Here is a 26,507-nt window from a genome sequence, read left to right as displayed (position 1 = left end):
TCTCTCACTTTCATAACCCTGATGAAAAAACAGAGGCGCGCACTCTGAAGATATTCCAACACGGGGGTGTGGGGGAGAGATGGCAGATGCAGGGAGATGAAGAGGGACAGAGAGCAGAGCAAAGACAGAACTCGGTGAAAATATGATATTTTGTTCCTCTGCAGTGCCACCCGACAAGATCCTCGTCTCGTGTGAAAGAGACTCATCGCTCAATGAAAACAAAGGGGGTCACGATGAAGAATCGGCTCAGAAGTTTATCATTTGTAGACCCTCAAAGCTCAAAGCAAATCCCTGCACATGAGGCACTCGGGCATTCACTGACAAACACACTCGCGTATTCACACAAGACGCTGACGAGCAGGGCCGAGCTAGCGGACCGCTGAACACCGTGTCCTCATGCAGGGAGAGAAAGAAATACAGCGAACAAGACAAGGTGGCGAGGAGCAGTGCATTAAAGCGCTGTTAAAGAGGGGCACATAAAAAGGGAAATGAAGTAAGTGTCAGGTAAACAGACAGGATAAGAAGACAGCACCACGAGCCAAGGACACACAGGATCAATGAAAGAGGGAAGACGGATGGGTGTGTGAACAGAGAGATAAGAGGAAAAGATGAGTGCAGACAAAACCTTTAGGTTAGAGGGTGAACCACTCACAGTCACTTCCACTAAGCTTGAAAAACACCATGTAAACGAGGCCCACGTATTTAAACATGTGATGTACATGGAAAGGAAGTCAGATGGAATGTTTACATCATGTAAAGTACACAGCCATGACATCGTAACACACACCATCCAGAAGGTTCCACTTTGGTCTCGTCTGTCCCAAAAGACCAACGTGGTGAATGCGAGACAGGCCTTCATAGTGTCTTTGGTCTGAGAGGTTCTCTCTCTCTCTCTCTCTCTCTCTCTCTCTCTCTCTCTCTCTCTCTCTCTCTCTCTCTCTCTCTCTCTCTCTCTCTCTCTCTCTCTCTCTCTCTCTCTCTCTCTCTCTCTCTCTCTCTCTCTCTCTCTCTCTCTCTCTCTCTCTCTCTCTCTCTCTCTCTCTCTCACACACACACACACACACACACTGACACACACATGAAAAAGAGCAAAGGAAAAATCACACATTCCAGTCACTGACCAGGGCACTTCTTCTCATTACAGGACCGGACCTCCTCCCCCGAGCCTTCGCACGGATAACCTTGGACTTCCGTGCCCTCACACATCCTGAAGCGTCGTTGCCACCCAGAGTCGCACGTCTTGCTGCAGAGACTCCAGTGGTTCCAGCTGCCCCAGTTACCTCCACCTGCAGAACAAGCAAAGCATCACCAGGCAGGAATCAAGGGAAGAGCTGAAACTGGAGAGTGATACATATAAAAGTGTTGTTTTAGATTAAAAACAACAGACTTCGTCTTTTTCAGACTGAATGCAGAGATGAGGCCCAGAGTCAAGCCAAATGTGAGCCCCCAGACCAATCTTTGTTCTCTTCAGGGTCTTTGGTGGGAGACTTCCTAGTTCTTGTGAAATTACTCACACACTGAACATGCATCAGAAAATGTTTGTAAGTGTGGAAGCACATTGTTCCTGCATGCCTCACCGCTGCATGAAGGATTGGTGCACGCCCTGCTCTCCTGATGGGGCCCTTTACACTCAGCCCAGCCGTGCACCGATGCACTGCAGCGTCTCTGCCTCTGTTCGGTCCCCGCGTTACACGTCACACTGCATTTGGACCAGGGGCCCCACTCCAACCACTGGCCCTCCACTGGAGAATAAGAACCAGATGGAGGTGGTCAAAGAGAAACAGAAACACGGATGATCAGTGAGGGGATTTAGACCGGAGAGGAAATCAGGACAGGAGTGAAATAAAATCAGAAAGAAATGTACTTAAACTCAGGAAATGCATGCGAGTCTTTCTTCTATAAATAGAAAGTACATAACATAGTTTGAAGATTTACTGAAGGTTTATAAAAAATCTGTTTGGAATAAAGTGGTAACAAATTCTCTTTCAAGCCGAAAGAGTTCATCCAAAGTACACCCAGTTCCCTAAACCACACATAAACTCCTGGCAGTCGCCGTGCAGAACAGTAGAAAAACCAAAGAAACAGAAACAGCCACTATAGTAGGACACAGTTAACACCCAGACAAAGCTGGTGACAGGTACCGCAGCAATCAAAGCCTCGGCGCAGCTTTAACGCAGGGTTTGGAAAATGTTGTTGAGAGGAATGGATTTGTCAGATTAAAAGAAAAATAATAGATTTTCTTTTTGTTGAAGTTCATAGAAAATCTTTAATGAAAAAAATGAATTAAGTGTGAATGTGACTGTTTTCGTTGGTCTTTATACATATTAAATAGTGTTAACCTAGAAAATGCATCCATGCTTCTGTAATGGTAGGCTTGCTAAAACGATTCATTGTGAAAATAAAGTTGCAAAATATTAAAGTGAGGATTTATTATTTATAAAGTTTTTTCTTTAACTTGTCCTTTTCTGATAAACTATGTAGACAGAATAGTGGATCTGAGTGCCGTACCATGTCAGAACAGATTCATTCTACATGAAAGGTGCACTTTGTGAGAGTAACACCCTGTGGTCAAATGTGGGTACTGCAGCCCATTTTGCTAAGCAATAAAATCACTTTCTGACTCCTGTGAGCTTCGTGGCTGTTGCCAGGAACAGATCAGCACTAGGAGATTGTGGCTGACAAAGATGAGTCATACACAGCAAGTTGAAAAGTAGATAAATATGTTGTTGTGTTTGGTATTTACACTCTTGGGTATTTTACAGAAGGGCACCCTCACTACATGTATTACGGTAATATGTCCCCGGCATAGAGGACGTGTGGTAGTTTGCTGTCTTGTTGTTACAGTTCTGAACGACTCATTAAAGTAAAACACACCCTTTGGCTCATTACACACTTCACACGTACATTTACCTGTGACATCCAAAAAGTAGCTTGAGATATTTTTAGAGTTGATCATTTGCTTCTAATTCACCATTAGCATTGTTAGCTCAACATTAGCATTTAGCCTTCTTTACGTGATATTAGAGTAAAATTTAAAAATGATGCTGTGGCTTCTTGGGGGGACATAAAATAACTTCTGGGTCACTCCAGTTTACTGGCTTCAGTTCTTTAACTCTGGAGCTTTTTGCCTGTGGTGTCAAATAAAAAAATGGCTGTGATGCGTCAGCTCGTTGCAGATTTGGCAACCTCACAAACTGACAAAGACTACATCCCGCTTTTGAATTATTTGAAAGCAGAAAAACTGTCAACCACCCAGCTGGCTTAGATAGACATCTGTTTCATTCCTTCCATCCATTAAACTGTCTTGTGGTTATTTTGTAGTAGTATTCTCCCAAACTGCAGATATTTTTTCTGTTGTGTAGTTTTCAATACTGTGTTTGAAGTGTAAAAAGGCAGCTGTAGCTTCAGCAACAGAGACAAATAAGGGCAAACAACATAAAAAGGAAACCACGCAGGTTGCCTCACAACAAAATTCATTTTATGCAGCAAATAAAGGTTTAAAATTACAAACTTAAACCCTTAACCCATTTTAAAACTTTTACAACTAACTGCACTAATCCGCTAGCCCAAGCTAAAAGCAAACCGCAAGATCAGGAATAGCAAAACTCCAAAGTCAATCTTGAAAGTCTTCTAAAACCATTTTCATAGCACATATTTGTATAGCTTGAAAAAACCCACATCCGTTAATGATGAAGGTTTTAAAGATTTACAATTTAAAAAGAACATGTCTTCAGGAAACAATCAGCATCAAAAATGTATAGCTGTTGCTCTAAATAAGGCCAGAATCTTGTGGACTGCAAATAAATAAAGCAGCGTCTGACCACAACAGAAAATACTACAGGAACTTAGTAAAAACACCTTTATACCTACAGTAAGTACATTTTCCCTTGGTTTTTGCTTTTTGCTGGTACAATGGGGGATTATTTCATGGAAGCACCAGCTATTTTAGGATCTATGCATTCATACAAGTCAACACAATTGTTAACCATGAGTGGGTTTGCACAACAGTGTACATGATCCTACCTGGAAATTCATTTTGGTATGTCCAAAGCACCACTAGCTGAAGGGCTTACCATGGCTCTCTAAGACTTCACCATCACTCTAAACAAGCGTGCAGCCATTTGAAGAAGACCAACACAACAGAGAATGAACTTTTTTTTTTCAGATGAAAAGTGAAAATCACTTCATAAAAAGCATTGAAAGCATTTCTAAGTTTGTGCTACAAAGGGATGTCTTACCATTCCTTTTTTTTCTGTTTTGGCTTGTTTCCTGTTGATTTGACCCTAGGCTATTCACTTCCAGTCCTGGAAGGCCATCACCCTGCAGGTTTTAGCTGTTTCCCTGCTCTAAGACACTTTTGAATCACCCCTTCAGCATGTCCTCCAGTTCAGAAGCCCGGTAATCACACACTGGTTCAACCCAGGTGTGTTAGAGCAGAAAACGTAGAAAATCCGTTACCCCAGGTCTAGAAAATCTGGTCTTTAACTCAACTTTAATCTTCATAAGCAACTTTTGAAACTGTGAGTCATTTTTATGTGTCATAAACAAAACTCTAAACTGAAAAAGGCCATTAGAAATAATAAGGGTTCATAATAATGTATGTTTTTAGTGTGCTGTGGGAAGACAAACTGCAGTTTCTATTTCCAGTCTTCTGTTGAACAATTTGAGTGAGGACTGTTTTATCTCAAAAGATCAGCATAATGTGCTTTTTAAGAAATGATTTTAGCTTAATCTGTCCAAACATCTATACATTTAAACACATGGACAGATCCAGCAGCGATCCACTGGCCTAATGTGGTCATGTGTGCCCAAAGACCTTTTCTAGAATCCGTTGTTTCAAAGGACGAATAGCTTTGAACTCCCAAAAGCAACAGAAGCAGCTGTAAAGCAGCCCAAAATACAGATCTCCTAAAGGCTCTCAGAGGAAGAGCACAGACTTACTACCAGACCTTCACTTCCCATCACTGTTCCCAAAACAGCAAGGCAAAGCATCCTGGCGGGCATATTTTAGAACATGGCATCCGCATCGCTGACTATTTGAGAAACAACTTTGCACCCTCCTTGTGTGGCAATGGCGACAGCTTTGTTTTATAAATATACTGACCTCATAAAGCCTCTGTTCAGGAAACATAAAAATAAACAGAACCGTAGCCAAAAGAATCAGTGCTGGGAGGAAAAGAAGTGAAGATGAGGCCGTATCTCAGACTCAGCCTCACTGCAGCATTCACAGCAGAGGGGACGGCTGCACAGTTCTCCAGCCTTAATCTTGCTAAATAAAAAGCACTTACACTGTGATAATTTCTCAGGCTGCAAGTGATTTCAAACCAAGCAAACACACTCTCGTCCAGACTGAAATCAATTCAAGAACCAAAATAATGAAAAGGAAGACGATTAATCACGAAGCAGACACCACTTTTCTTATAAACTGTCTGACGTTCGATACCAGCGCGTCCATTAACATCTATATTATATTGTAGGAGCCACTTGTCTGACAACACAGAGCCAGATCAATTAAAATCACTTAAATGAATATGTTAATGCTTTTAGCCTTAACGCTCTCCTCTAGGATGCAGGCAAGTTTGTGGGCCATGGTGGGATCTTACAACTGAACCCTTATCTGAAAAGTTACTCAGTAGAAAAGTACAGAGAGTTTGACTTAAGTCTTTGTTGAGAGACTGCTGAATTTGAACTTTATCTAAGGTACTTTTGAGTCCTAATCTACCAAAGCTTGATAAAAATCTGTTAGTCAGACAGCTTGGAACAGACTGGAATAGAGACCTGTGGTACCTCTGACAGCAGAATTCCACAAGCTCGTGCCGGCCACTTGTTGCTGACAGAGAACAGAGCTAATAGCTAATCTGGGACACAGATATGGAAGTTCTTCATGATGAAAAGGTCAGCTGTCTGAGTAAAGCCGGCCATAGAAAAGCATACTGATCTGATCTCAGGGCCTCGCTGAGCTACAGTTCTGGTGTTTCAGTCTAAAGGGTTTCAGAACTAAAACGTCTAGAAGATCATTTAATCAGGAAAGAGATAATGCGTTCAGGCTTGAACGTAAAAGTTCACTAAATGAAAACTGGTAACAAATAATCCTTCCAACAGCTGGCTGACTTGTATTTAAGCCAGAAAACAATACAAGTCTTCTGTTTTTGTCTTACGCTGTTTATGTAGTAGTAGGAAAATCTCAGAAACCCATGAATGTACTTTGGTGGTAATTTAGTGTGTTCATCTGTGTTACCTTGTGAACTTATTCCCTGTTATCTTGTTTGAAAGGTAAAACATTGTAGACACCATCACATCTTGTACTACACAGTAGAAGTACAGGGGGTGCACAAACACGTTGCTGACAGACTTTATAGAAACTGCATAATCTGCATTTGTAGAAAGTTACAGAGGCAGCATCCTTTTAAGGACCTGGCCTATTCAGTCCATGTAGGCAGGGTCCTTAAGCCTTAGGATTTATGCTTGTCCTTACCTGGATGGATATACTGTTGCCTAGCAACCATGACAACGCTAAACAGAATCAAAACTATAGTGATGGAAGAATAGGACCTGCAATACAAGCTCATTAATGAGATTTTTTTTTCTTTTACATAAACAACTATGCAAAACAAAAACAAACAAATAAAAATAACCCACACATTCATGTTAAGCTTTTCATTTTGTAACAGCAGATATTAGTCTAGTCTGGTCTGCTCCATTGCCTTGAACATTATGTGGGAATTTCTGGTCAAGACCTGGACTGAGCACAGGCGCCACCATTCCCTCCAACCACCACCAGCAGGCAAGGTGGGTTAAGTGTCTTGTCCAAGGACACAACAGCATAATTCTCTGTCCAGAGCCGGGATCAAACCTGCAACCTTCCGATTACTAAACAACCTGCTCGACCTGTTGAGCTACTGCTGCCCCAGAGGAACAGTGCATTATGCTTGGATGCCCATGTGGGTGCTGTAGTATACTCTTCATGTTGTCATTTAAGGCGTTTGGCCAAAGTAAAGCCATTTTTATCCAGACGGGTCCTTGAGACTGTTGTTCATGCTTTTATCACCTTACGCCTCGACTACTGCAACTCTATCTTATTTGGTGTAAGTAAGAGTACCATAGCTCAACTGCAGCTTGTTCAAAATGCTGCAACAAGATTCTACGTGACACCAATCTTGGCTGCTCTCCATTGGTTACCTGTAGCTTTTAGAATGAGTTTTAATCATGTTTAAAGCACTGAATGGATTGGCTCCAGCCTATTTGATGGAGTTGTTACAGCCATATGCCCTGGCTCGGACACTCCGTTCTGAGAATCAGCTGCTGCTTATGGCTGCCACGGCTCGGCTGAAGTCAAGAGGTGACAGGGCGTTCTCCGTTGCTGGCCCAAAACTATGGAACGCACTGCCCCTAACTATCAAGATCTCTCTATCGGTCGCTGTTTGAGGCTGAAAACCTACTTTTACGTTCTGGATTTTATTTCTCTGGGCTAGCTATAGTTGATGTTTTACATGTTCTTATCTTGTAAGTTTGACTTGTTGGTTTTAACTGTGTCTGTTGCTTTTAAAAGGTTTTATTATTTTGTTGTGCAGCACCTCGGTGGCACGCTTGTGCCTGTAAAGAGCTTTAAAATAAAGGTTAAGTTGAGTAGTAAACGTTAAAACTGAAATCCTCCCCCGCTTTGTCAGCCATTAACCAAACCCTGCCTCTCTGCACACAGTGCATCCTGGGATAGGATGGGATGGGCCAGTAAAAACAAACAAGAGACTCGTGCTTGAAATCTGGGGAAAAGAAGGAGCCACTAGAAGATGCCGTCTTAATTGCCAGCTGTGGGCAGCCTTGTAGCGTTGCTGTGCTGTAATCAGCCTAAAACGCATCTTTAGGAGGATGCAGGCCCTGGGTGTTGACACAGCCAGCGGTTCTTATAGGAAAGCCTACAAATCGTTTGAACATTAAAAAACTATATATATTTTGAAAATGTCTACAGAAATGTGACATATGTAGTCCAGTAATATTCATCATTACCAGTGTGTGCACCTCCAACTACATGGGCTTAAAATGGTTACATTTCCACAGCACTTAAGCCCTAAGTAGCATGATACGTTTGTTCAACAATTAAAAACTAAACTACTGACCACCTGACAGCACGCCCCTAGCTAGATGTTTGTTTTATTTCACATTTAGGTGGTGGTGTATGATGGAAAAGCAGCATTTAGTTGGTCTGAATGTTAGCAGAACATTTAGTTAGCAGGGATATTTGGAAACAAAAGGCAAAATTCATGCAACATTTGTGCAAAATATGAATGCAAATGCTTGAAAAGTGACAATACTAGAAGAAAAAGGTCATGCCTTAGAGATAACAGACAAGGTGAGAATCAGTGTTGATGGGGATGTACTAACCAGGACAAACTGCTATGTTGCAGAGTTTGGTCTGAACCTTGGGCAGTCCGCAAGCCACAGCCCCGTCTCCATCCACACACTTCCTTGTTCGTGTCCTGGAGCCCCGCCCACAGGTCACAGAGCACAGACTCCATGACGTCCACTCCTCCCACTGCCCATGCACTGCAAATACCCATGAACACGACACAAGCACACAAAATGGGGATGAGGGATGAGCAAAGGGAAATGAGAGGAGAGAGCATACCATGACAGGCAGAAGGTTTACAGAACATGAGAGATGAGAGATTTTATGAGAATGAGCACATTCCTTAAAATACCCGACGACCTCCAGGATGAATCCAAATTTGAAAGGAAAAGGCACTCTGAGTACGAGGCTGCACTTATATGTTATTACATTGAAGAAAATGAAGGTTAGGAATGGACAGCGGTATTTGAATTCATGCAGTTCTACAGCTTGAGTCAAGACAAAGGAATAAATGGAACATTTGCTCTGAAATCATGAAATCTTTAGTAGTGCCAGCATTAAAATTCAACTCCCAATTTTTCCCTTCTTCTCTCCTCATTATTTCCCTCTAAGGCCTCCTATTTTAGACATTTTATGACAAAGAAACAGAAGAAATAACCAGAAAAGCTACAAATCTTTGCTTGTGAGGAACCTCTGATGCAGCTTTAGTCAGCGACGGTGAATTTGTCTTCTTGGTAGTAGATTTTTGCTCACACACCTACATGCACATCATTTCTTTATATGTGTATCACTGGTAAGCCAAATAAGGATGCCTGGCCAGCTAATAAAATTGACTTTTTTATGGAAATACTGGTGTTAGTGGATAACAAAGGCAGATAAAAGGCGAAAACACGATGACAACAAAAGCAGAGGAGTAGAAAACAAGAAATGTGGGCCTTACAGAGCTGAATCATAGTTTTAAAAAGTTGTGGAAAAGAGGAGAACATTTTGAAATATTTAAAGGTAGACCAGAGGATGTTGCATTGGGATGGGAAGAGGCTGAAAAAATTGAATAAAAAAGGAATAGATTTTGGTGGAGAGAGAGAGAGAGAGAGAGAGAGAGAGAGAGAGAGAGAGAGAGAGAGAGAGAGAGAGAGAGAGAGAGAGAGAGAGAGAGAGAGAGAGAGAGCTACAGAAAACAGGATGCAGACATGGGGAGGGCCAAGGGGAGGGCAGAAGTGGGTAAGAAAAACTTGAAGACAGGAGGATGGAGATTGCTGGTTCTGTGATGAGCAAAGCTAAATAAATCATGGTGGTAAATAATTAAAGCTCCTCTGTAAAGGAAAACTCTGAGGAGCAGCAGAAAGAGAGGATGGTGATACTAAAAAGTTTGGAGATATGCAGAGCCAGTAAATACTGCCATGTCCTTAAATTCAGGAAACAAAAAACTTAAACATGGCGTCCGTGGGTCTCTGCTACATTACCAGATATCATCTGTTGGATGAGTAGACATCTCCAGGCAGGATTCAAGTTTCTCTTATTACAAACTTAACTTTAAAGCAACTGAACTTGTTGAACTAGAGCTGGGCTTCAGCTTATTTTGGTAAATATTAATTACTAACAGGAATAAGTAAGAATTATTTGTCAATGCTAATATTCGGTTTTCTAAAGAGGTTTCCAGCTCTAAAAAGTCAAACTGTGAGTTACTAATCAACCCCCCACCCCCCCACCCCCAAAAAGACTCCTTTGTGAATCTAAGACCACCACCCATCAGCAGGAGCCACTCCTAACGTTACGATGGTGTATGAACGTCCTCTGCGGTGCTCAACTGGAAGGCACTGAGTCTAACCAGCAATCCAGCATGCAAAGGTACAGGTACAAACATGCTCCACACAAAATGTAGAGATGCATTAGGAGTACAACAAAACAACTAACAGATCAGCCATGATCCAACGATGCCCACTTTACCTATCCACCACCAGTAAGACTGTATATCTCCTACATTTCCCACAGCTGGAGGAGAAGAAACAGCACCAACAGAGATGCAGGACCAGGTAAGATAACAGGCTGAAGTCATCCACTGACCAGCTGGCAGGTGTTTTTGGGTGTTCATCTTCAGCACAGCGGAAACAAGAATTTTCAAGGATAACACAGTGTCAAGAAGAACAGCAAAGAATCCATCAGGAAAAGGCTAAATGCTACTAGAGGCCACCAGTTGGACTGCTGAGGACCAGAGGGAAGTAGTTTCTTACTGATGGAAACCCTTTCTGATTATTTGGGGCATTTATAAAACGTATGGAGTGTTATGGCCCTGTAAATTCCCCCGAGTTCAGCACCTTGGACAGCTCTGACATGGTGTCACTCTCCTGTGTCAGCGCTGTTCCTACTTCAGCACCCTGGAGAGAGGCACGCTGCTGCTCAGCCCGTGCTGATGCGCAGCAGCGTTTAGACAGCTTAAACCCAGAGCTTCCCAGTCCCTGAGATTCCCAGATCTGTGCTGTCGTCCCCTTTGACTGTAGCGTGTGTATTCTGAGAAAAGTGTCTTTGGATGAGAGCATTTATAGTAAGAAAAACTGCTTAGTTTAGGATAACTAGTAGAGATTGATGCAGTTTCTTTAGAAGTAGTTGTTTTTGATGTTTGCTCAGGTTTTGACCCATGTGAGTAGATTTTTTGCCCCCGGCTTGTGTTTCTTTGGAAAATAATCATCAAACACTTGAGACCATGTACCCTAAGCTTGAATTCAAATAAGAACTTGTGACCAGTCCTCCAGAGACAGACACACAAAACTCATCGCATTGGTGATGAAGAGTGAGTTGCTCTTAGTCCAGATTTGGCCCAATAGCTGACTGATGCTGTGCCAGCATGAAAACCATCAATGCAAACACAGATTATTTAAATGTCAAGTACTTCAGTACCTAGGATCACTGGACAAAACTCAGTTAATGTACTAAATGAGCTAACTTTGCAAAAAACTATTGTGTCTTCTAAAAAAGTTTTGACTGTGTGTATTTTCTTGTGAAAAATCTGTTCATAATTTTTATTGTATTTTCTTTTTACTTTATAAGTTGGAAATCTGATGCAAATGCAAGTAAGCTTGTTTCAAATAACCAAAAAGTACCAAGTATGCTCCAAAATGCAGAATATGCATTACTATCATGCACCAGATCATGGCTTTCTTAAATCTGCTCATTATGATATTAAATACAGTAAATATGTCCTAACTCATTACATCTATCTTCAAAATATGCACTCTGTAACCAGACAAATGCATCATACTTATAAAGGTGATTATTACAACTGTATGTAGTTTTACTCTTAATAGGGTGTTAGTGTTAAAAAAATAATGTTTATAAATGTGTGTGTGTGCGTGTGCGTGTGTGTGTGTGTGTGTGTGTGTATGTGTGTGTGTGTGTGTGTGTGTGTGTGTGTGTGTGTGTGTATGTGTGTGTGTGTGTGTGTGTGTGTGTGTGTGTGTGTGTGTGTGCTTCAGTGCCATCCTAAGGAATCCGTAATGAGCTCATTGCAGCATCCCTCCATGCACCCTCGGTGTTGGGCTTGAACGATTGCTGGAAGTGAGCGGTTTGACTGAGTGCCGACCCAGAAAGACTGAATCCATGATACATCATTGTTCCACCCTATGTTTTAAATGAATCTATGGCAAATGAGCAGGAATTTAATAGAACAGAAGCTTCCTGACTACTTCACATGCATTAAAGCTTTCACCAAATCAAAAATATTAAAATCCTAAAAAATAAAAGTGGATTGGTGAACCAGTTACTGCATAGTTTGCTTGTTTGCAAAGAAAAAAAAGGAATACTGTTACATAAAATTCATTATCAGCATCTCATTATTTTGGAAGTTTTACCCATGAAAAGGAGAGCAGGGAAAATGGTGTATTTTCTGGGCTTCTGTTCAAACCAGTTTTCACTGATGTTTGGCAAACTTCTGCAGACACCCACCAGTGCTCGTATGAAAGCAAAGAAAAACAAATGAATCCAAAAACCTAAAGGAATCCCATCTACCAATTGAAGTAATGGGCATCTCAGAAAACTTGGAAAGAGACGGATCATACGATCAGACGAAAAATAGTGCTGTGTCTGCAAAACTGAAATTGTTTACATGGATTCAAGGTTTCCTCAAGCCCTACTGGGTCTGTGGCTTTCCTCAGGAGACTGATCATTACTGTTCCAGTACCATGGTTATTTCTTTGTATCTATATTCTACACTTTTTAGCTTATGAACTCCCCTAAAAGAAGGCTTCATCATAGTCGATGAGGCCACTGCTCTAATCTGTAGAGGTGAAGAATAATTTGAGCCTAAAGAAACACTCTCTGTCTCCTGGTCTGTCAACGTTTCAACACCCAGCTAACGTCAATAGATATGGATCCTTGCCTAAAGAGCAAGATCCCAAACAGAGGCTGAATAGCTTCCTATGTAGGGTGTGATCAGGATACCATCAAGACTAGAGCCACTGCACCTCCACATGGACAGAAACCTGTTGCGATGGTTTGGGCATCCTAATCTGATGCTTCCTGGTGTCACAGGTGCGCAGGTGAGTGAAGAAGAGGTGAGGATCCAAATGCGGGGAAGAAAGCAGGCAGGAACGTTTTAGAGGGTTTTTAATCATGAACACATGGGGCATGAAAACAATGGACAGACAAGCAACACAGAACTGGGAGGGTTTAAATACACGAGGAGCTGGGATCTACAGCGATTGGGAGACGTGAGGCAGGTGGGAGCAATTGGGAAAGACACAGGACTGAGCAGAGTGGGGAGACAGGACAGGTCGTGACACCTGGTTGCTATCCCCTGTGGGTTCATCTCTGGGGCAGAGCAACAACTAACTGGGATTCCACATCATCTGGACTGGGAATACATTTGGGTTCTTAGATTGAGCCACAAAGTGATTTTGGGTTAACTTCCCACCTTGAACCCATTTCCTCCATGATCTAACCTTGCTAATGAGGTGGGAAATGAATGCATTGACGGAATTAAAGTTTTTTTTTTTGTTTTTGGTAATTTGTTAACAAGTCTAAAATGTTGACTGTAATCTTGTTCACCAGCAGCCATGCAGGATTTAACAGTATAGCAAATGTGCTTGATGATGCAAAACACCATATCTTTAAGAATCAGTGCCCATGTAATCCAATTTAATGGTGTGATGATGGGATTTAAATCCCTTACAGCGTAGCACCCATGGTACATGTAGATTTATTAAAGTGTTAAACTGTAGTATCATTGAATTTAGTATTTCATTTATCTCACATTTCTCAATGAACGTCATCCTCTGTGCAATTAATCCACATAAAAAACAGAAGTGTGTCCTAAATCCACACTTCAATGGGGTAATAAATAATCTACCACGTTTTTTTAATTTAAAAAGTCAAATTCAAGTTTATTAAATTAGTAGATTTTTTTTATTACTGTTCTCACAGTCCTAGTCTGCTTAGATTTGGTGTGATCGCATTCAAGCAATCCCCAGTGTGCCCATAACCCCCCTTCAGAACCATGTCAGGAAACATCAGAGGAATGGAGGGCAGAATGAAATAATAAACGGAACATAACACAGCAACCAATATCCCATCAAAGGAGCAGCTGAGGATATTAATATAGACACGGAATGGAAAATGAGGCACTTAGACATACAAATCGGGCTGGCCCATTTGCATAAAGACAAGATTAGCATACACACTGACAAGGAAAGAAAATTGTCCTCTCACTTTTCATGAGGAGGGGGTTGGATAGACAGACATTCATTCTCAACATACACATGAAACCATTCCAATTTACAAAATACACTTTAGGACACACATGTAGATTCATAAAAGTATTAATGGCCGTCTCCCTTACGTCTTTGACAATATGCAGGTGTTGCTAGTTGGACTTTTGGTGAGAACGAATGGAGTTCGTGGTAATTGTGAAGCTCACAATATAACAAAAGAGTCAGTGGGAATGGTGTAGAATAGATGGTATCAGAGGCAAAATGTTTTCACTTTGTTTTTTACAAACGGGATATTTCTGTTTTCTAGGAAAGGCTGGACTAGGATTATCGGTGCAATCAGGCCAATCAAACAGGAGCCAGACAGAAAACACAGATCTATGTATGCCTGTAATCAGAGCTAAACACAACTGGCATTATTCAGGATGCACTGTACCAAGCCCCCTCAGCAAGTTGATTGTGTTTCTGTGTTTCTGGGGAAAATGAAACAGATGAATGAGGCCCTATCATCTTGCTGCTGCTGCAGATATGATTAACTGCACTTAGCTTGATTGGCAGAGCTAACATGCAGATAGAAAAATATTTGATTGGCTGAACTATCATGACATCTAAAAGTAGTTTTAGTCATGAATGTTTGTGTTTTTAAGCTTTGTGTGAAATCAAAAAACTATTTCCATCTGAAATTGAGCTGAACTCTGTTTAAGTTAATGAATCAGATTTGGTTGTTTCTGGGTTCATGTGACATGGTGCTTCAATAAAGCAATCTCAACCTTACGCATTGTTTTCTCTCTGAACTGGAGCCTCTGCCGGCCAAAGACAGACAAGTGGTGTCAGGAGTGTGGCTTTGAAGGAAATAATGAGGTGGATGATGAAGACTACTGGAAAAAGATATGAGAAGGAAGCTGATGGTGAGGACTGTACAGCAGTGTCAAGTGGAGCTACAGCAGGAGCTAGCTCGGATGACAAACTGGATGAACTGGCAAACCTCGTTAAATCGTTAATGCACTCTCAAACTTCATGAGACCAGCAGATGGAGAAGGAGTCAGCGCGCCAAGAGACGAGATGGAATAGTTTGCATCATCAGTTTCAACTACCTCAAGCTCAAGTGAAGGATTAGAAAATGGAACAACAGTATGTCGGTGGCAGCATGGAGGGGATCATCATACTCATCATGATGAGGAGGACCACCCTGATGAAGGACCAAGTCAGAGATCATACCAACTATCAACGACACAGAGAGACCCAAAGTTGCTCCCATTGACCTCTGATGATGACATTGAGCACTTTTTAACAACTTTTGAAAGGATGGATCGGGTCTGCCATTGGCCTCAAGAAGAATGGGCTGTCCAACTGGTTCCTCCACTTACTGGGAAGGCACGGAGTGCCTATGTTCTGAAGGACACTGCGGATTCTCACAAATATGACAAAGTTAAAGATGCCATTCTCACAAAATATGAGATAACAGCTGAGACCCACAGGAGGAGGTTTCGATCCATGGAAATTCATCAAGGTGAGACGCCAAAGGAAATGTATGTTCGACTCAAGGATATGTTTTACAAGTGGGTCAAGCCAGACCAGTCAATGGTGAAGACATCTCTGAGCTGATGATCACGCAGCAGTTTCTGAGGATGGTGAATTCCGACTTGGAGGTGTGGATCCGGGAACGAGCACCTGAGTCGGCAGAACAAGCAGCAAGTATGGCGGGGTTTTCTTATCAGCGAGGACAGGTGCTAGAAGAGCCACCTTTGGACGTGACAACCTCTATACAGGAAGAAGACTGATGGGGGTGAAAGGGGTATTGGTACAACGCAGACTAGACATTATCCAGGTAGTAAATCATTTTCTGTGGCTAACCCCAATCCTGACAAATGGTTTCATTCTTCAGTGTAACAGGATGGGTCACACACAATACACATGTGCTGCCACTACACAGAGTAAACCCTCGTTACTGTGTTCAGTTCCCAGACCAACTTCCCCATCTTCCGTTCACGAACCTGCTCGAACAGTGCCTGCGTTGGTGAATGGTCAACGCGAAATAGCTTTAGTAGACACAGGAAGCTTTGAGTCAGTGGTTATTTCTAGTTTAGTGCCAAGAGAGCTGTGGAGTGAGGTCAAAACAAAAATAAGTTGCATTCATGGTGATGAAATTGAGTACCCTGTAGCAGAGGTTTATCTGACTATAGGAGGCCAGACATTTTTATCACCAGTGGCATTAGCTCCAAGACTGCCATTTGCGGTCAGTTTGGGTCTGGATGTTCCCATATTTACTGATTTAGTGTGCAGCTTAGATGGTGATAGTCATCTGATTCCAACTGAGAGTCATGCAGAGGCTCAGTTGGTAACCCAGGAAGCTGCACAGCTACAAGTTGTTCCCAGTATGACTGGGACAGACCCTCCTTCTCCCCTGTGTGGCTTGGTCAATACTAGAGCTCAGAAAGCACAGAACCCACTTCAAGAGTTACCATTCTATGAGGTTGAACTGGAAGTAGGTTCTGTAAAGCCAACCAAATCAAGAGCTCAAATGAGAAAGGAGAAGTTTTTAGCTTCAGCCAAAACAAAGGTGGAAGAAGACATAAAACCATGCCCATTACTTGATTTTAACATTCCTTCAGACATATCTCCACATCAGAGGTACCCCTACCGGACCGCGTACCCAGAGGCTGATCAACATCCTCCCTTGACCTCCGGATCTGAACAGAGGGTCGTCTGAACGGTGAGGTAGAACACAAGATTGCATCTGAATGCTCTTTAATAAGAACAACTTTAGTTTATCTGCAAACCAAATTCTTTCCACCCAGAACGCGCTCCTCCCTCCAAGATGCACGTTCTGATCACACATTCACCCACAAACAAACACACACTTACACTTAGATTCATCCATTCACAGGGTTACTATTTAATACCAAAGTTTTCATACCAAAACTTTTATAAATTGTCTTTTAAATTGTCACGTTTAAATTGTCAGTAATACATTTCTTAACTATTTTTAAACTTGACTCTTCATTGAAATAAACAGAGTGGGTGTATATTGATCACTGAACGAACAAAGATCTTTAGATCTTCTGAATTAACAAATAACTTTGCTATTAAATTAAATCTTTAAAATTAAATATTGATATTTTGATTAAACATAGACCAAGCAAGTTGGTGTATGAATTTCTATCCATTATACATATAGATATCTTTATGGATGTGCATATAATTTCATTCGTCAACATGTTTGATCTCTTAGGGATTCAAACATAAGCTGAATAGCAACAGCCTTTAATTCCTAAATGTGTGGTTTATCAACGCTACATATGGATGACAAGCGAGGGGGCCTTTGGATCTTCTGAAAGAACAATGGGAGAGTCCTGGCCCCTGTGGTGACCATGTGGTGTCCTATGTGATTAAAATGAGAGAGAAACTTGAGCAAATGTCATTATTGGCACAGCATGAAATGAAAATAGCTCAAACTAAGCAGAAGACCTGGTATGATAATGCCAGGGAGTGGAGCTTTCATCCTGGGCAACAAGTGTTGTTACTGCTCCCCACCAATTACAACACACATCTAACTAAATGGCATGGACCTTATAAGGTCACACGGTGTGTTGGGAAGCTTAATTACAAACTTTATATGCCAGAAAGAAAGAAGAAACGTCAAACCTTCCATGTAGATCTGTTGAAAAAGTACAACTGTCAACCACAACAAGCTGCTATGTCATCTACGTCACAGCCTTGCAAACAGGAACACCAACAGGAGGTAGAGCTCACTGAAAGGGGATGGCCGTAGATTTTTGTACGTGAAGTGGAAGATGAAGAAGAGGATGAGATTTTCTTCCTTGCAAATAGCTCAGAACCAGCTTCACTTTCTCTCTCATCTATTGCCATCCCAACAGCATGATGTAAAGCCTCTTTTGGATCCAGAGCTGTTCCAAGAGAAGCCGGGGTTCACTTGTCTGATACAACACAAGGTTGAACTCAACGATAACGCAGCACCCCACAGGAAGTTTTACATGATTCCTGAGCGCCCTGTCCCACAGCTCAAGCAGGAGGTAAAGCTCATGTTGGAGCAGGAAATCATAGAGCCCTCGATGAGTGAATGGTGCAGTCCAGTGGTGCTTGTACCCAAAAAAGATGGCTCTTTGAGGTGTTGCATTTATTTTAGATACCTCAATGGTGTCTAAATTTGACTCATCCACTGCCTCGCATTGGTGAACTTTTGGGGAGAGTCGGGAGACGTGGATTTATCACAACCCTTGACCTCAGTAAGGGTTACAGGCAGTTTGCCCCGGCACCAGAAGCAAGGGAGTTGACGGCCTTTAAAACACCTTTTGGGGTTTTTCAGTTCAAGGTTATGCCTTTTGGCTCACGGGGGCACCAGCAACCTTTCAGCGCCTAATGGACCAGGTGTTGGTGGAGGCATCTGACTTGGCTGCAGCATACTTGGACGATGTAGTGATTTTCAGCCAGACATGGGAGGAGCATGTTCAGCATCTCCATCATGTACTGCAACTCATCAAATCAGCTGGCCTCACCATTAACCCCCACAAATGTATGTTGGAATGGAGTCGGTGGAGTACCTGGGCTATGTGGTTGGAAGTGGACATGTTAAACCTCAGGTGGGTAAAGTGGAGGCTATCCATGCATACCCGGTGTCAACAAAAACAAGAAAGTACGTGCATTTGTTGGACTGGTGGGGTGGTATAGTAAATTCATTCCCCGTTTTACAGAGAGAGCTGCTCTTCTCACAGACTTGACGAGGAGTTCTGCACCTAATAAGGTCAAGTGGACCGGAGACTGTGATCGGGCATTTAATGACCTGCAATCTGCAATCTCCAGTGACTCTGTTCTCTACAGTCCAGATTCTGATAAACCCTTTGTACTACAAACAGATGCCTCTGGAGTTGACCTTGGAGCGGTGTTGCTGTAGCACATTGATGGTGAGCCACATCCTATTGTGTTTCTCACCAGGAAGCTTCAGGACAGGAAAACCAGATATTCCACTGTTGAGGAGGAGTGTCTGGCAGTTAAGTGGGCAGTGGACTCGCTGCGATATTATCTCCTGGGGCCACATTTCACCCTGGAAACGGATCACCGTGCATTGAAATGGTTGCACCAAACGAAAGACTCTAACATGCGTATGGCAAGATGGTATCTTTCATTGCAGCCTTTTGATTTTATGGTGCACTATCAATCAGGGAAGTCAAACCTTGTGGCTGACTCTGTCTCGTATGTACGAAGATAAAAAATTTGTTGTCCTCTGTGGAGGGGGAGGAAATGTGATAGGAGACCAGAGGATCCACCACTAAAGAGGAATGTGATTATTGGTATTATGTTATGTATGATTAAGTTCAAGACAAAATGTTTGTTTTTTGGTTCTTTATTGACTGTGTTGGGGCATTCCTGGAGGCTGGAGGGATTGGCCATCCCTGTTAAGAATGGAGTCAATTGAATGTCAATTACAGTATATTTAATCACTGTGTTTGCTTAAATTGAGTTAATCCTTAAGATATGATTTGAAAGTATGCACTCACCTCTTCCTGGTTTGTCTCCTTAGCAGGGCGGGGCAGCAAAGAGAGATGCAAACCCAAAGTGCTGCTTAAAAGCTCTTGGAGCCTACCATTTAGAGAGGGAGGGGTGAGGCTTAGAGAAGTTATGTAAAATTTGGTTTACTTGGTAGATTGAATTTAGATTTGTTTAAGTTTAATGAATTGTATGTAATATTTACTGGTACCATTTTAATGTCTTTGGTGTTAGGTTTATGTAAATATTATTTGGTTTTTGTTTTCTGATTACCCTTTTCTTGGTCTCTTCCAGTAATCACAGAGGTTGTAAAGGCAGATTTGGTTGTTTCTGGGTTCATGTGACATGGTGCTTCAAAAAAGCTATCTCAACCTTACTCGTTGTTTTCTCTCTGAACTGGAGCCTCCGCCGGTCAAAGACTGACTCCACATTTAAGTCGAGTACAGTTGAGTAGCTGTGGTGGCCATCTTGAATTAGGTTGATTCTAAAAATGAATTATTGTGAATTGAAATGAAATTCTGTTTTTCTAAATTTTTCAGTTAAATACAGTAAATTCATGAGATCTTTAGGATACACACACACACACACGCTTGTACGTATGCACGCACACACACACACACACACACACACACACACACACACACACACACACACACACACGCTTGCACGTATGCACGCACACACACACACACACACACACACACACACACACACACACACACACACACACACACACACACACACACGCGCACACGCTTGCACGTATGCACACACACACACCCACACACACACACACACACACACACACACACACACACACACACACACACACACACACACAGCCAAGAACACTTCCACGTTGAGCTCCCCTTCCAGAGGCAGGCCATAATAAGAACAATACTTGGATTGAAGGATCTAAGGACTGCCTAGTGCAGAGGCCAGGAAGCAGGAACCAGGTGTCACATCTAATAGACCTGCTGACATCAAGCTGAGGTGTCGGTCTCCATCTTCCTCAGCTGGCCAGCAGACTGAGCTGAAATGCTTTTCTGCTCCACTGTGGTCACATTAAACTTTGAATGAGTGGAGTCCACAACTGAGTGTGTGTGTGTGTGTGTGTGTGTGTGTGTGTGTGTGTGTGTGTGTGTGTGTGTGTGTGTGTGTGTGTGTGTGTGTGTGTGTGTGTGGGCGTGTGTGTTTGTGTGTGTGAGTGTGTCCACCTACATTCTGACACTCAGAGTGTAATTATTTTATTCCCTTTACTCAACACTCCTAAAAGCTGCAAGGGTGAGTGAAGCAGGAGAGCGCTTTTCAAATGCACTCCCAAAACCTGATAAAACTAGACACATAAACAAAGATGTCCCAGAATGCACCTCAGGGTTGTGGCAACAACTAGCTTTACATTACAGAATAAATCAGTGGTAAAGTGAAGCTGACGGATGTTTGACTGATGGTACCTGAGCTTATGATTCCAGGTTCTCCAGGACAGGAAACAGTGTTGTTGCACATCCGTGTTTCTCTCAAAGCACCACTGCAGAGTGTACCGTAAGGAGAGGAAACACACGACCGTGTCCTCACTTGCCAGCCTTGCCCACACGTCAGAGAACACACACTCCAGGGTGACCACTCCTCTGCTGCAGGATCGCCTGGATGAACAAGATAAAAAAAATCTCCCTTACGTCTTTGAGTTATGCTAACAGATGCTGAATGAATCATCTGTTTCCATGAGTGGAATTCATAACATCTCATTAAACTGTAGAGTCTCTCTCTCTCTCTCTCTCTCTCTCTCTCTCTCTCTCTCTCTCTCTCTCTCTCTCTTTCTCAAGACTCATGATCATGGTCTAGGATTTAGAGGAGCTGATTCTTATCCTAGCCGATTCAAACTCTGAATCTGTGCTGTGAACCTGTCCAGCAAATGCCAGGGATCACGTTCTGATTAAGCCAACGGGACCACATCACATGCAGAGACACAATCCTCAGGTCACCAAAACAGATCCCCTCAACACCTTGGCTGTGCCTAGAAGACCTGTCCTTAAAAGTTATGAACAGAATCGGTGACAAAAGGCAGCCTTGGCCGGGAACGAGCCCAACTTACTGCCGGCAATATGGACGAAGCTCTGGCACCGGTCATACATATCACGGGGCCTGGTACTCCATACCATCAAAGCACCCCCCTCTCCCAGGGCCCCCTGAGGGGTGGGCACACACACACACACACACACACACACACACACACACACACACACACACACAGACACACACACACACACACACACACACAAAGTCTAGCATTTGTTGTGAGGAAGTCATAGATTTCCATTAATTTTAGTGAGTGAAGTGTGCCTAAACTTAACCCTAACCAGTCTAGTCCTAACCCTAATCTTAACTAAAACTTAATTCACACCAAACCTCTAAAAGTAACGAGTAGAGCTCTGTAACATTACTACTAAAGTGAGGAACAGCAAAATGTCTTCACTTTGGTACTAAAGTCCTCGGTTTGCAGGTAAAAAGCTTGTCATTGGTCCAGCGCGCGCACACACACACACACACACACACACACACACACACACACACACACACACACACACACACACACACACACACACACACACAGTCATGAGGCACTGATTGCTCTGGAGTCAGACTTACATATTTATGATCCCAAAATAGAAGCATTTCATTTTTGACCTTGAATGAAACATTCTGTTGTTTTCATACTTCTTTGTTACGATTTAATCAATTCCAGACTACTCAACAAAACATCAACAAGAACAGCTAAATAGTATTTATTGTTGTGGCAAATTTGACTAAATCTAAATGATTTTTTTTTGGCAGAGCTCTTTTACTACAGTTGAATATTGTATATCATCTTACCTTTGTGTGGATGAAGTCCATGCCCCTGACATCTCCATGATCACTCTGCTCTAAAATCATCTGCTAATATCTCCTGCTCTGACTGAAAAACCAGTTTGAGCAGATCTAAACTCGGCCACCGTTACAGACCTGTCATTAACCCTGTAAAGGGTTAGGGTACTGGCTCAAGAAAACTATGCAACAATATGAAAACAGTTGCAGCGTATCCCTTTGTACATAAACATGATGGAATCATACAGAAACGTTAGTGGACACATTTATTTTCTATTATATCATTATTAGTATTTTACTTGTCACAATGGCCTGGGCCTCCTCTGATGGCACATCACACACACACACACACACACACACACACACACACACACACACACACACACACACACACACACACACACACACACACACACACACACACACACACACACACACACACACACACACACACACACACACACACATGCACACACACACATGCACACACATGCATAGACACATCTTCATTACATTTCTGATTTATTACATCTGTGAAGTAAAAGCTTGTCCATGATGCAGACCAAGTTAAGAGCGTACACAAGCTAATTAGTTAAACATCAGTCTCCAGCGATGGAGGCCTGGTGTTACATTATTTTAATAGGTCTAAAAGCCATTAGATTTCTGTCCTGGATACATCCGCTCTGACTGCTGCGTTGTTTGTTTGACCGTTTTTACTGGAGTTGGGTGAAAAAAACACAAAGTCTTTTTTTCTGGTCCATTGGTATGGAACCAGTGTTTAGCTGGTGTAAACAGCATGGGCGTAACAGTAGAGAATTAGCTCTGCTGATGTGCATTTGTAATGATATGTTAAGTAGCCAAGTGTTCTGTTTTGCTAAAGCTAATTAACACGTGTGATTTGGAGTTTTGGAGATTATAGCTGGTTGTTAATCATGTTAATCTGATTATTAGACAATGTTAACCACAACTTTGAACAGAAAATAACAAAAACAAGCCTGGAAAGTTTCTAACTCCGACCAGATGAAAAGAACAATTATCATATTATTGATGTATAAACTGATGGCAGAGGTCCACCAGGACTGCACACGTGCCAGACTCAAAGGTCTAGTTGTTGTTGTACCAAATGACTGAGCACAGCAGAGGCAGTCAGAGCTGTTTCTTAAGTAGAGGAGAGACCTCACTCTCACAGTTCATTTCAGTTCAATTCAAAGATACTTTACTAATCCCAGAGGGAAATTAAAGTTTCAGTACTCACAATTCTGAGATCAGACATACATACATAGGCATAGAGACATGACAAGAATTGGTGACTGTGGTCATTCGCAACCCGAGTCGTGCTACCTTAATAGAGATCAGATGGTTTTATATGAGGATTGGGTCAGGTGGAGGAAAAAAGGCACTTCAGAGTTACCCTCCACAAGGAGGGCAGATTTGCTATGCAAAAACCACCTCAGACAGAAATGCAACAGACTTCAGACATTACACAACATAAGTGTCCACTAGGTGGGGTGGTGGGTTTGGGACTCTCCACACATCAGTGCATGCAGCCATGATAAGCAGCGCTCGTCACCTCAGAGTGGATGGGGGAGGAGGTCATTGAGTTTAGAGAGCACAGTGACTCCTGGAAATGATTCAACGGCCTTCACAGCTCACAGTCCAGCCCAGGCTGGGATAGGGAGATAGAGTTACCATGGCGATGGCAGCATTCCACATTTCTTCTGAGGGGGGTATTTGTTTCAGCCTCACAGGCTCAAGGGCACCAGATTCAGATAAGAAGTTGTTTTGGGGCCAGACAGAGATAATTTCCTCTCTGTCTTAAAGTTCCGCTGGTCCTCAACCTCTCAAAATCCACTAATAGCGTAATAAATCTATCCCAGTCCGTGCTGATTCGTCCACTCGCTCCCTGATCGCATCCATCTTTTGTGCCAGAGCATGAATCTCAGCCAACGTTCCAAGCTTACGACTCATCTCGTCAATTATATGAGTTTGTGCATTCACAGCGCGGTGTAATCCATCCCTGAGCTCCGGGATTGAGCCAATATTCCTCAGCAGCTCGTTAATTTTCCGGCAAGCCAGGTAACCGCTCAGGCCAAAAAGCAGAAACCTTGACACCAACACCACGAATATTCATACGTCTTCACAATCCTCTACAGACAGTTGAGAGAGGCAGATCTGGTTCCACTGTTTCCAGGAGTCCATGATATGCCCAACTGGCTCTGTCCCAGAGGGGCACCCGGGAGCCCCTTCTCCCATTCTCATCGTTGAGAAAATGTTGTCAATCGCATTGAGACCAACTGACCAGATCCATTTTAGTAATTTCCAGTTTCCAAAAAAAATGTAGAAGCGCCGTACACCCAAAGACAGACAAAGAGCCTTGGGGATAAGATAGGGAGGAGAGGAGGAAAAAACCGTTTGTACTCTCCAAGAGCCGGCAGCACTTCTCCTAAAATCTGTTGGATTAGTGAACAGGAAAAGGATCAACCTAGCAGCAGCTGCAGTCTAAAACCTGATCAAGATAAACGTAAACATAATATTAATACAGTTGATTTCTCCAACAGTGATCAGCAGTAAATAGATACATTTATGAGCTGATCTGTCCCCCATTGTTGGACTTTATCCCTTTATTAAATCATGAAAACAACTTCAGTGTTGTTCATTGCTTTGTTTATATCACACCTTAAGGCTGGGCTACAGACGGGGCTGGGACTATCCGGCATTGCTGGAGAATATGGAAGCTTTCAGTCGGAATCTCTGAATATGTCAGACAGTGGTAAAGAAGTAGTCAGTAAGTGGAAAGGAATTTTCCCAAATGTGCAATATTTCCTACCTCCAAAAACTTTCATTTGTATGCGCATCAACCTGACTTTATTTGAAATTTCCCCACACCCAGAATACGAGGTCATCTTTTGTTTAGTCTCCAGTCGTCTTGGTTTCATTGGTTACCACTCCTCCCAAATGTTTGTTTTCCATTTTCTCCCTCGTTAAAACTAAATAGAGAAAAATTTAAAGGTGCAATTTTTTAGAATTCAACAGTGAAACAATCACGAAATAGTCTGTGTCAATCATGTTGGAAAAAAGTCATTCTGAAACTGTTTTTCTTCTTTTCAAAGACCAAAAGTAGGGCACAGTCACCATTTACACTCTGAGATTGATGCTGAATCTGCAGCAAGCTAAACACAGCAATGCAGGCATTTGTAATTTCATAGCATCAGGCTAAAAGCTCCACATCAACTTCACTGACAAAACATTTTTTAATTATTATTTCTGATATGATGTTTGGAGTGTGACTGATGGTGAGATGGATCAGATCATAATAGTGTTTTAGGTCCAGTGAGAAAAAAAAAACACAAGCAAAGGAGAGGTTTGTTAGATTTTGGATTACAGACTAAGTTCATTAAAAAAAACTATCTCTAATTGTTATTTTTTTTATATATATCCATGCAGCCTGAAAATGAAAACAGTCTCCAACACTTACCTCCTGCAGTAGCTTCTGATAGAAAACAGATGGTGAAACTCTAGGATTAGAAAAGCCTGACAGATCTACGTCACACTGTCACTTACAGACATCTGGACTCCCAACAGGGAAGGCTGTTATTGTTATTTTCCTTATTTTTACCTGTTCTGTCCTGGCCATTCAAGCAAACAAGGGTTGATCCGGCTGCCATGACAGACCAGAGCAGTTTTCCTGTAAAGCAAGAGGGATGTGGGTGCCATGGTCTGAGGTGAGCTCATCCTCTACTCAGCCACTGCTGGCTTAAAAGGAGGAGGGAGACCACTGCTCAATGCCGGTTATTACTCCACACGGGTATATCCAGTATGATATTTTCCTGCCACTTAGGCCTAGTCCACACGTAGCAGGTTTTTTTTAAACGAATATCCGCCCCTCCAAAAACTTGCATCCACACCACCTTGTTTTTAAAAAAAAAACTCTGTCCACACGTACCCGGATAAATACGTTGTTAAGGACATGCCAGACCTGTAGGCGGCAGTACTTCCCCCGTTCTTAACCTCGTCCTTCGTCTGTGGTCTTCCGCAAGGAGCAGTAATTCTGCTTGCAAAAACAAACAAGCAGAAAGCGCTTGGACAGTTGATGAAGG

At 42.4% G+C, this 26,507-nt stretch overlaps 1 protein-coding gene across 16 annotated transcripts in view; it reads right to left on the bottom strand.

Annotated features, from left to right (window-relative positions):
- adgrb2 (adhesion G protein-coupled receptor B2) overlaps positions 1–26,507 on the bottom strand; it is a 415,193-nt gene that overhangs the window by 207,911 nt on the left and 180,775 nt on the right. For 15 of the 16 annotated variants that reach the window (XR_011515451.1, XM_070541485.1, XM_070541486.1 and 12 more), the window contains exons 4-7: positions 21,003–21,191; positions 8,380–8,541; positions 1,578–1,742; positions 1,122–1,286 (exon numbers count right to left, since the gene is read on the bottom strand). Coding sequence is in view for 15 of the 16 variants with exons in the window: in XM_070541485.1 (XP_070397586.1) it covers positions 1,122–1,286; positions 1,578–1,742; positions 8,380–8,541; positions 21,003–21,191 (681 nt within the window). In the remaining variant the exon portion in view is untranslated. The remainder of the gene's footprint in view (positions 1–1,121; positions 1,287–1,577; positions 1,743–8,379; positions 8,542–21,002; positions 21,192–26,507) is intronic. The other variant, XM_070541488.1, reaches the window with a different exon arrangement.

This window comes from Nothobranchius furzeri, chromosome 11, assembly GCF_043380555.1.
Source record: "Nothobranchius furzeri strain GRZ-AD chromosome 11, NfurGRZ-RIMD1, whole genome shotgun sequence".
Taxonomy (NCBI): domain Eukaryota; kingdom Metazoa; phylum Chordata; class Actinopteri; order Cyprinodontiformes; family Nothobranchiidae; genus Nothobranchius; species Nothobranchius furzeri.
Note: the sequence above shows the minus strand (reverse complement) of the source record. Positions and strands in the feature narration are given on the sequence as shown.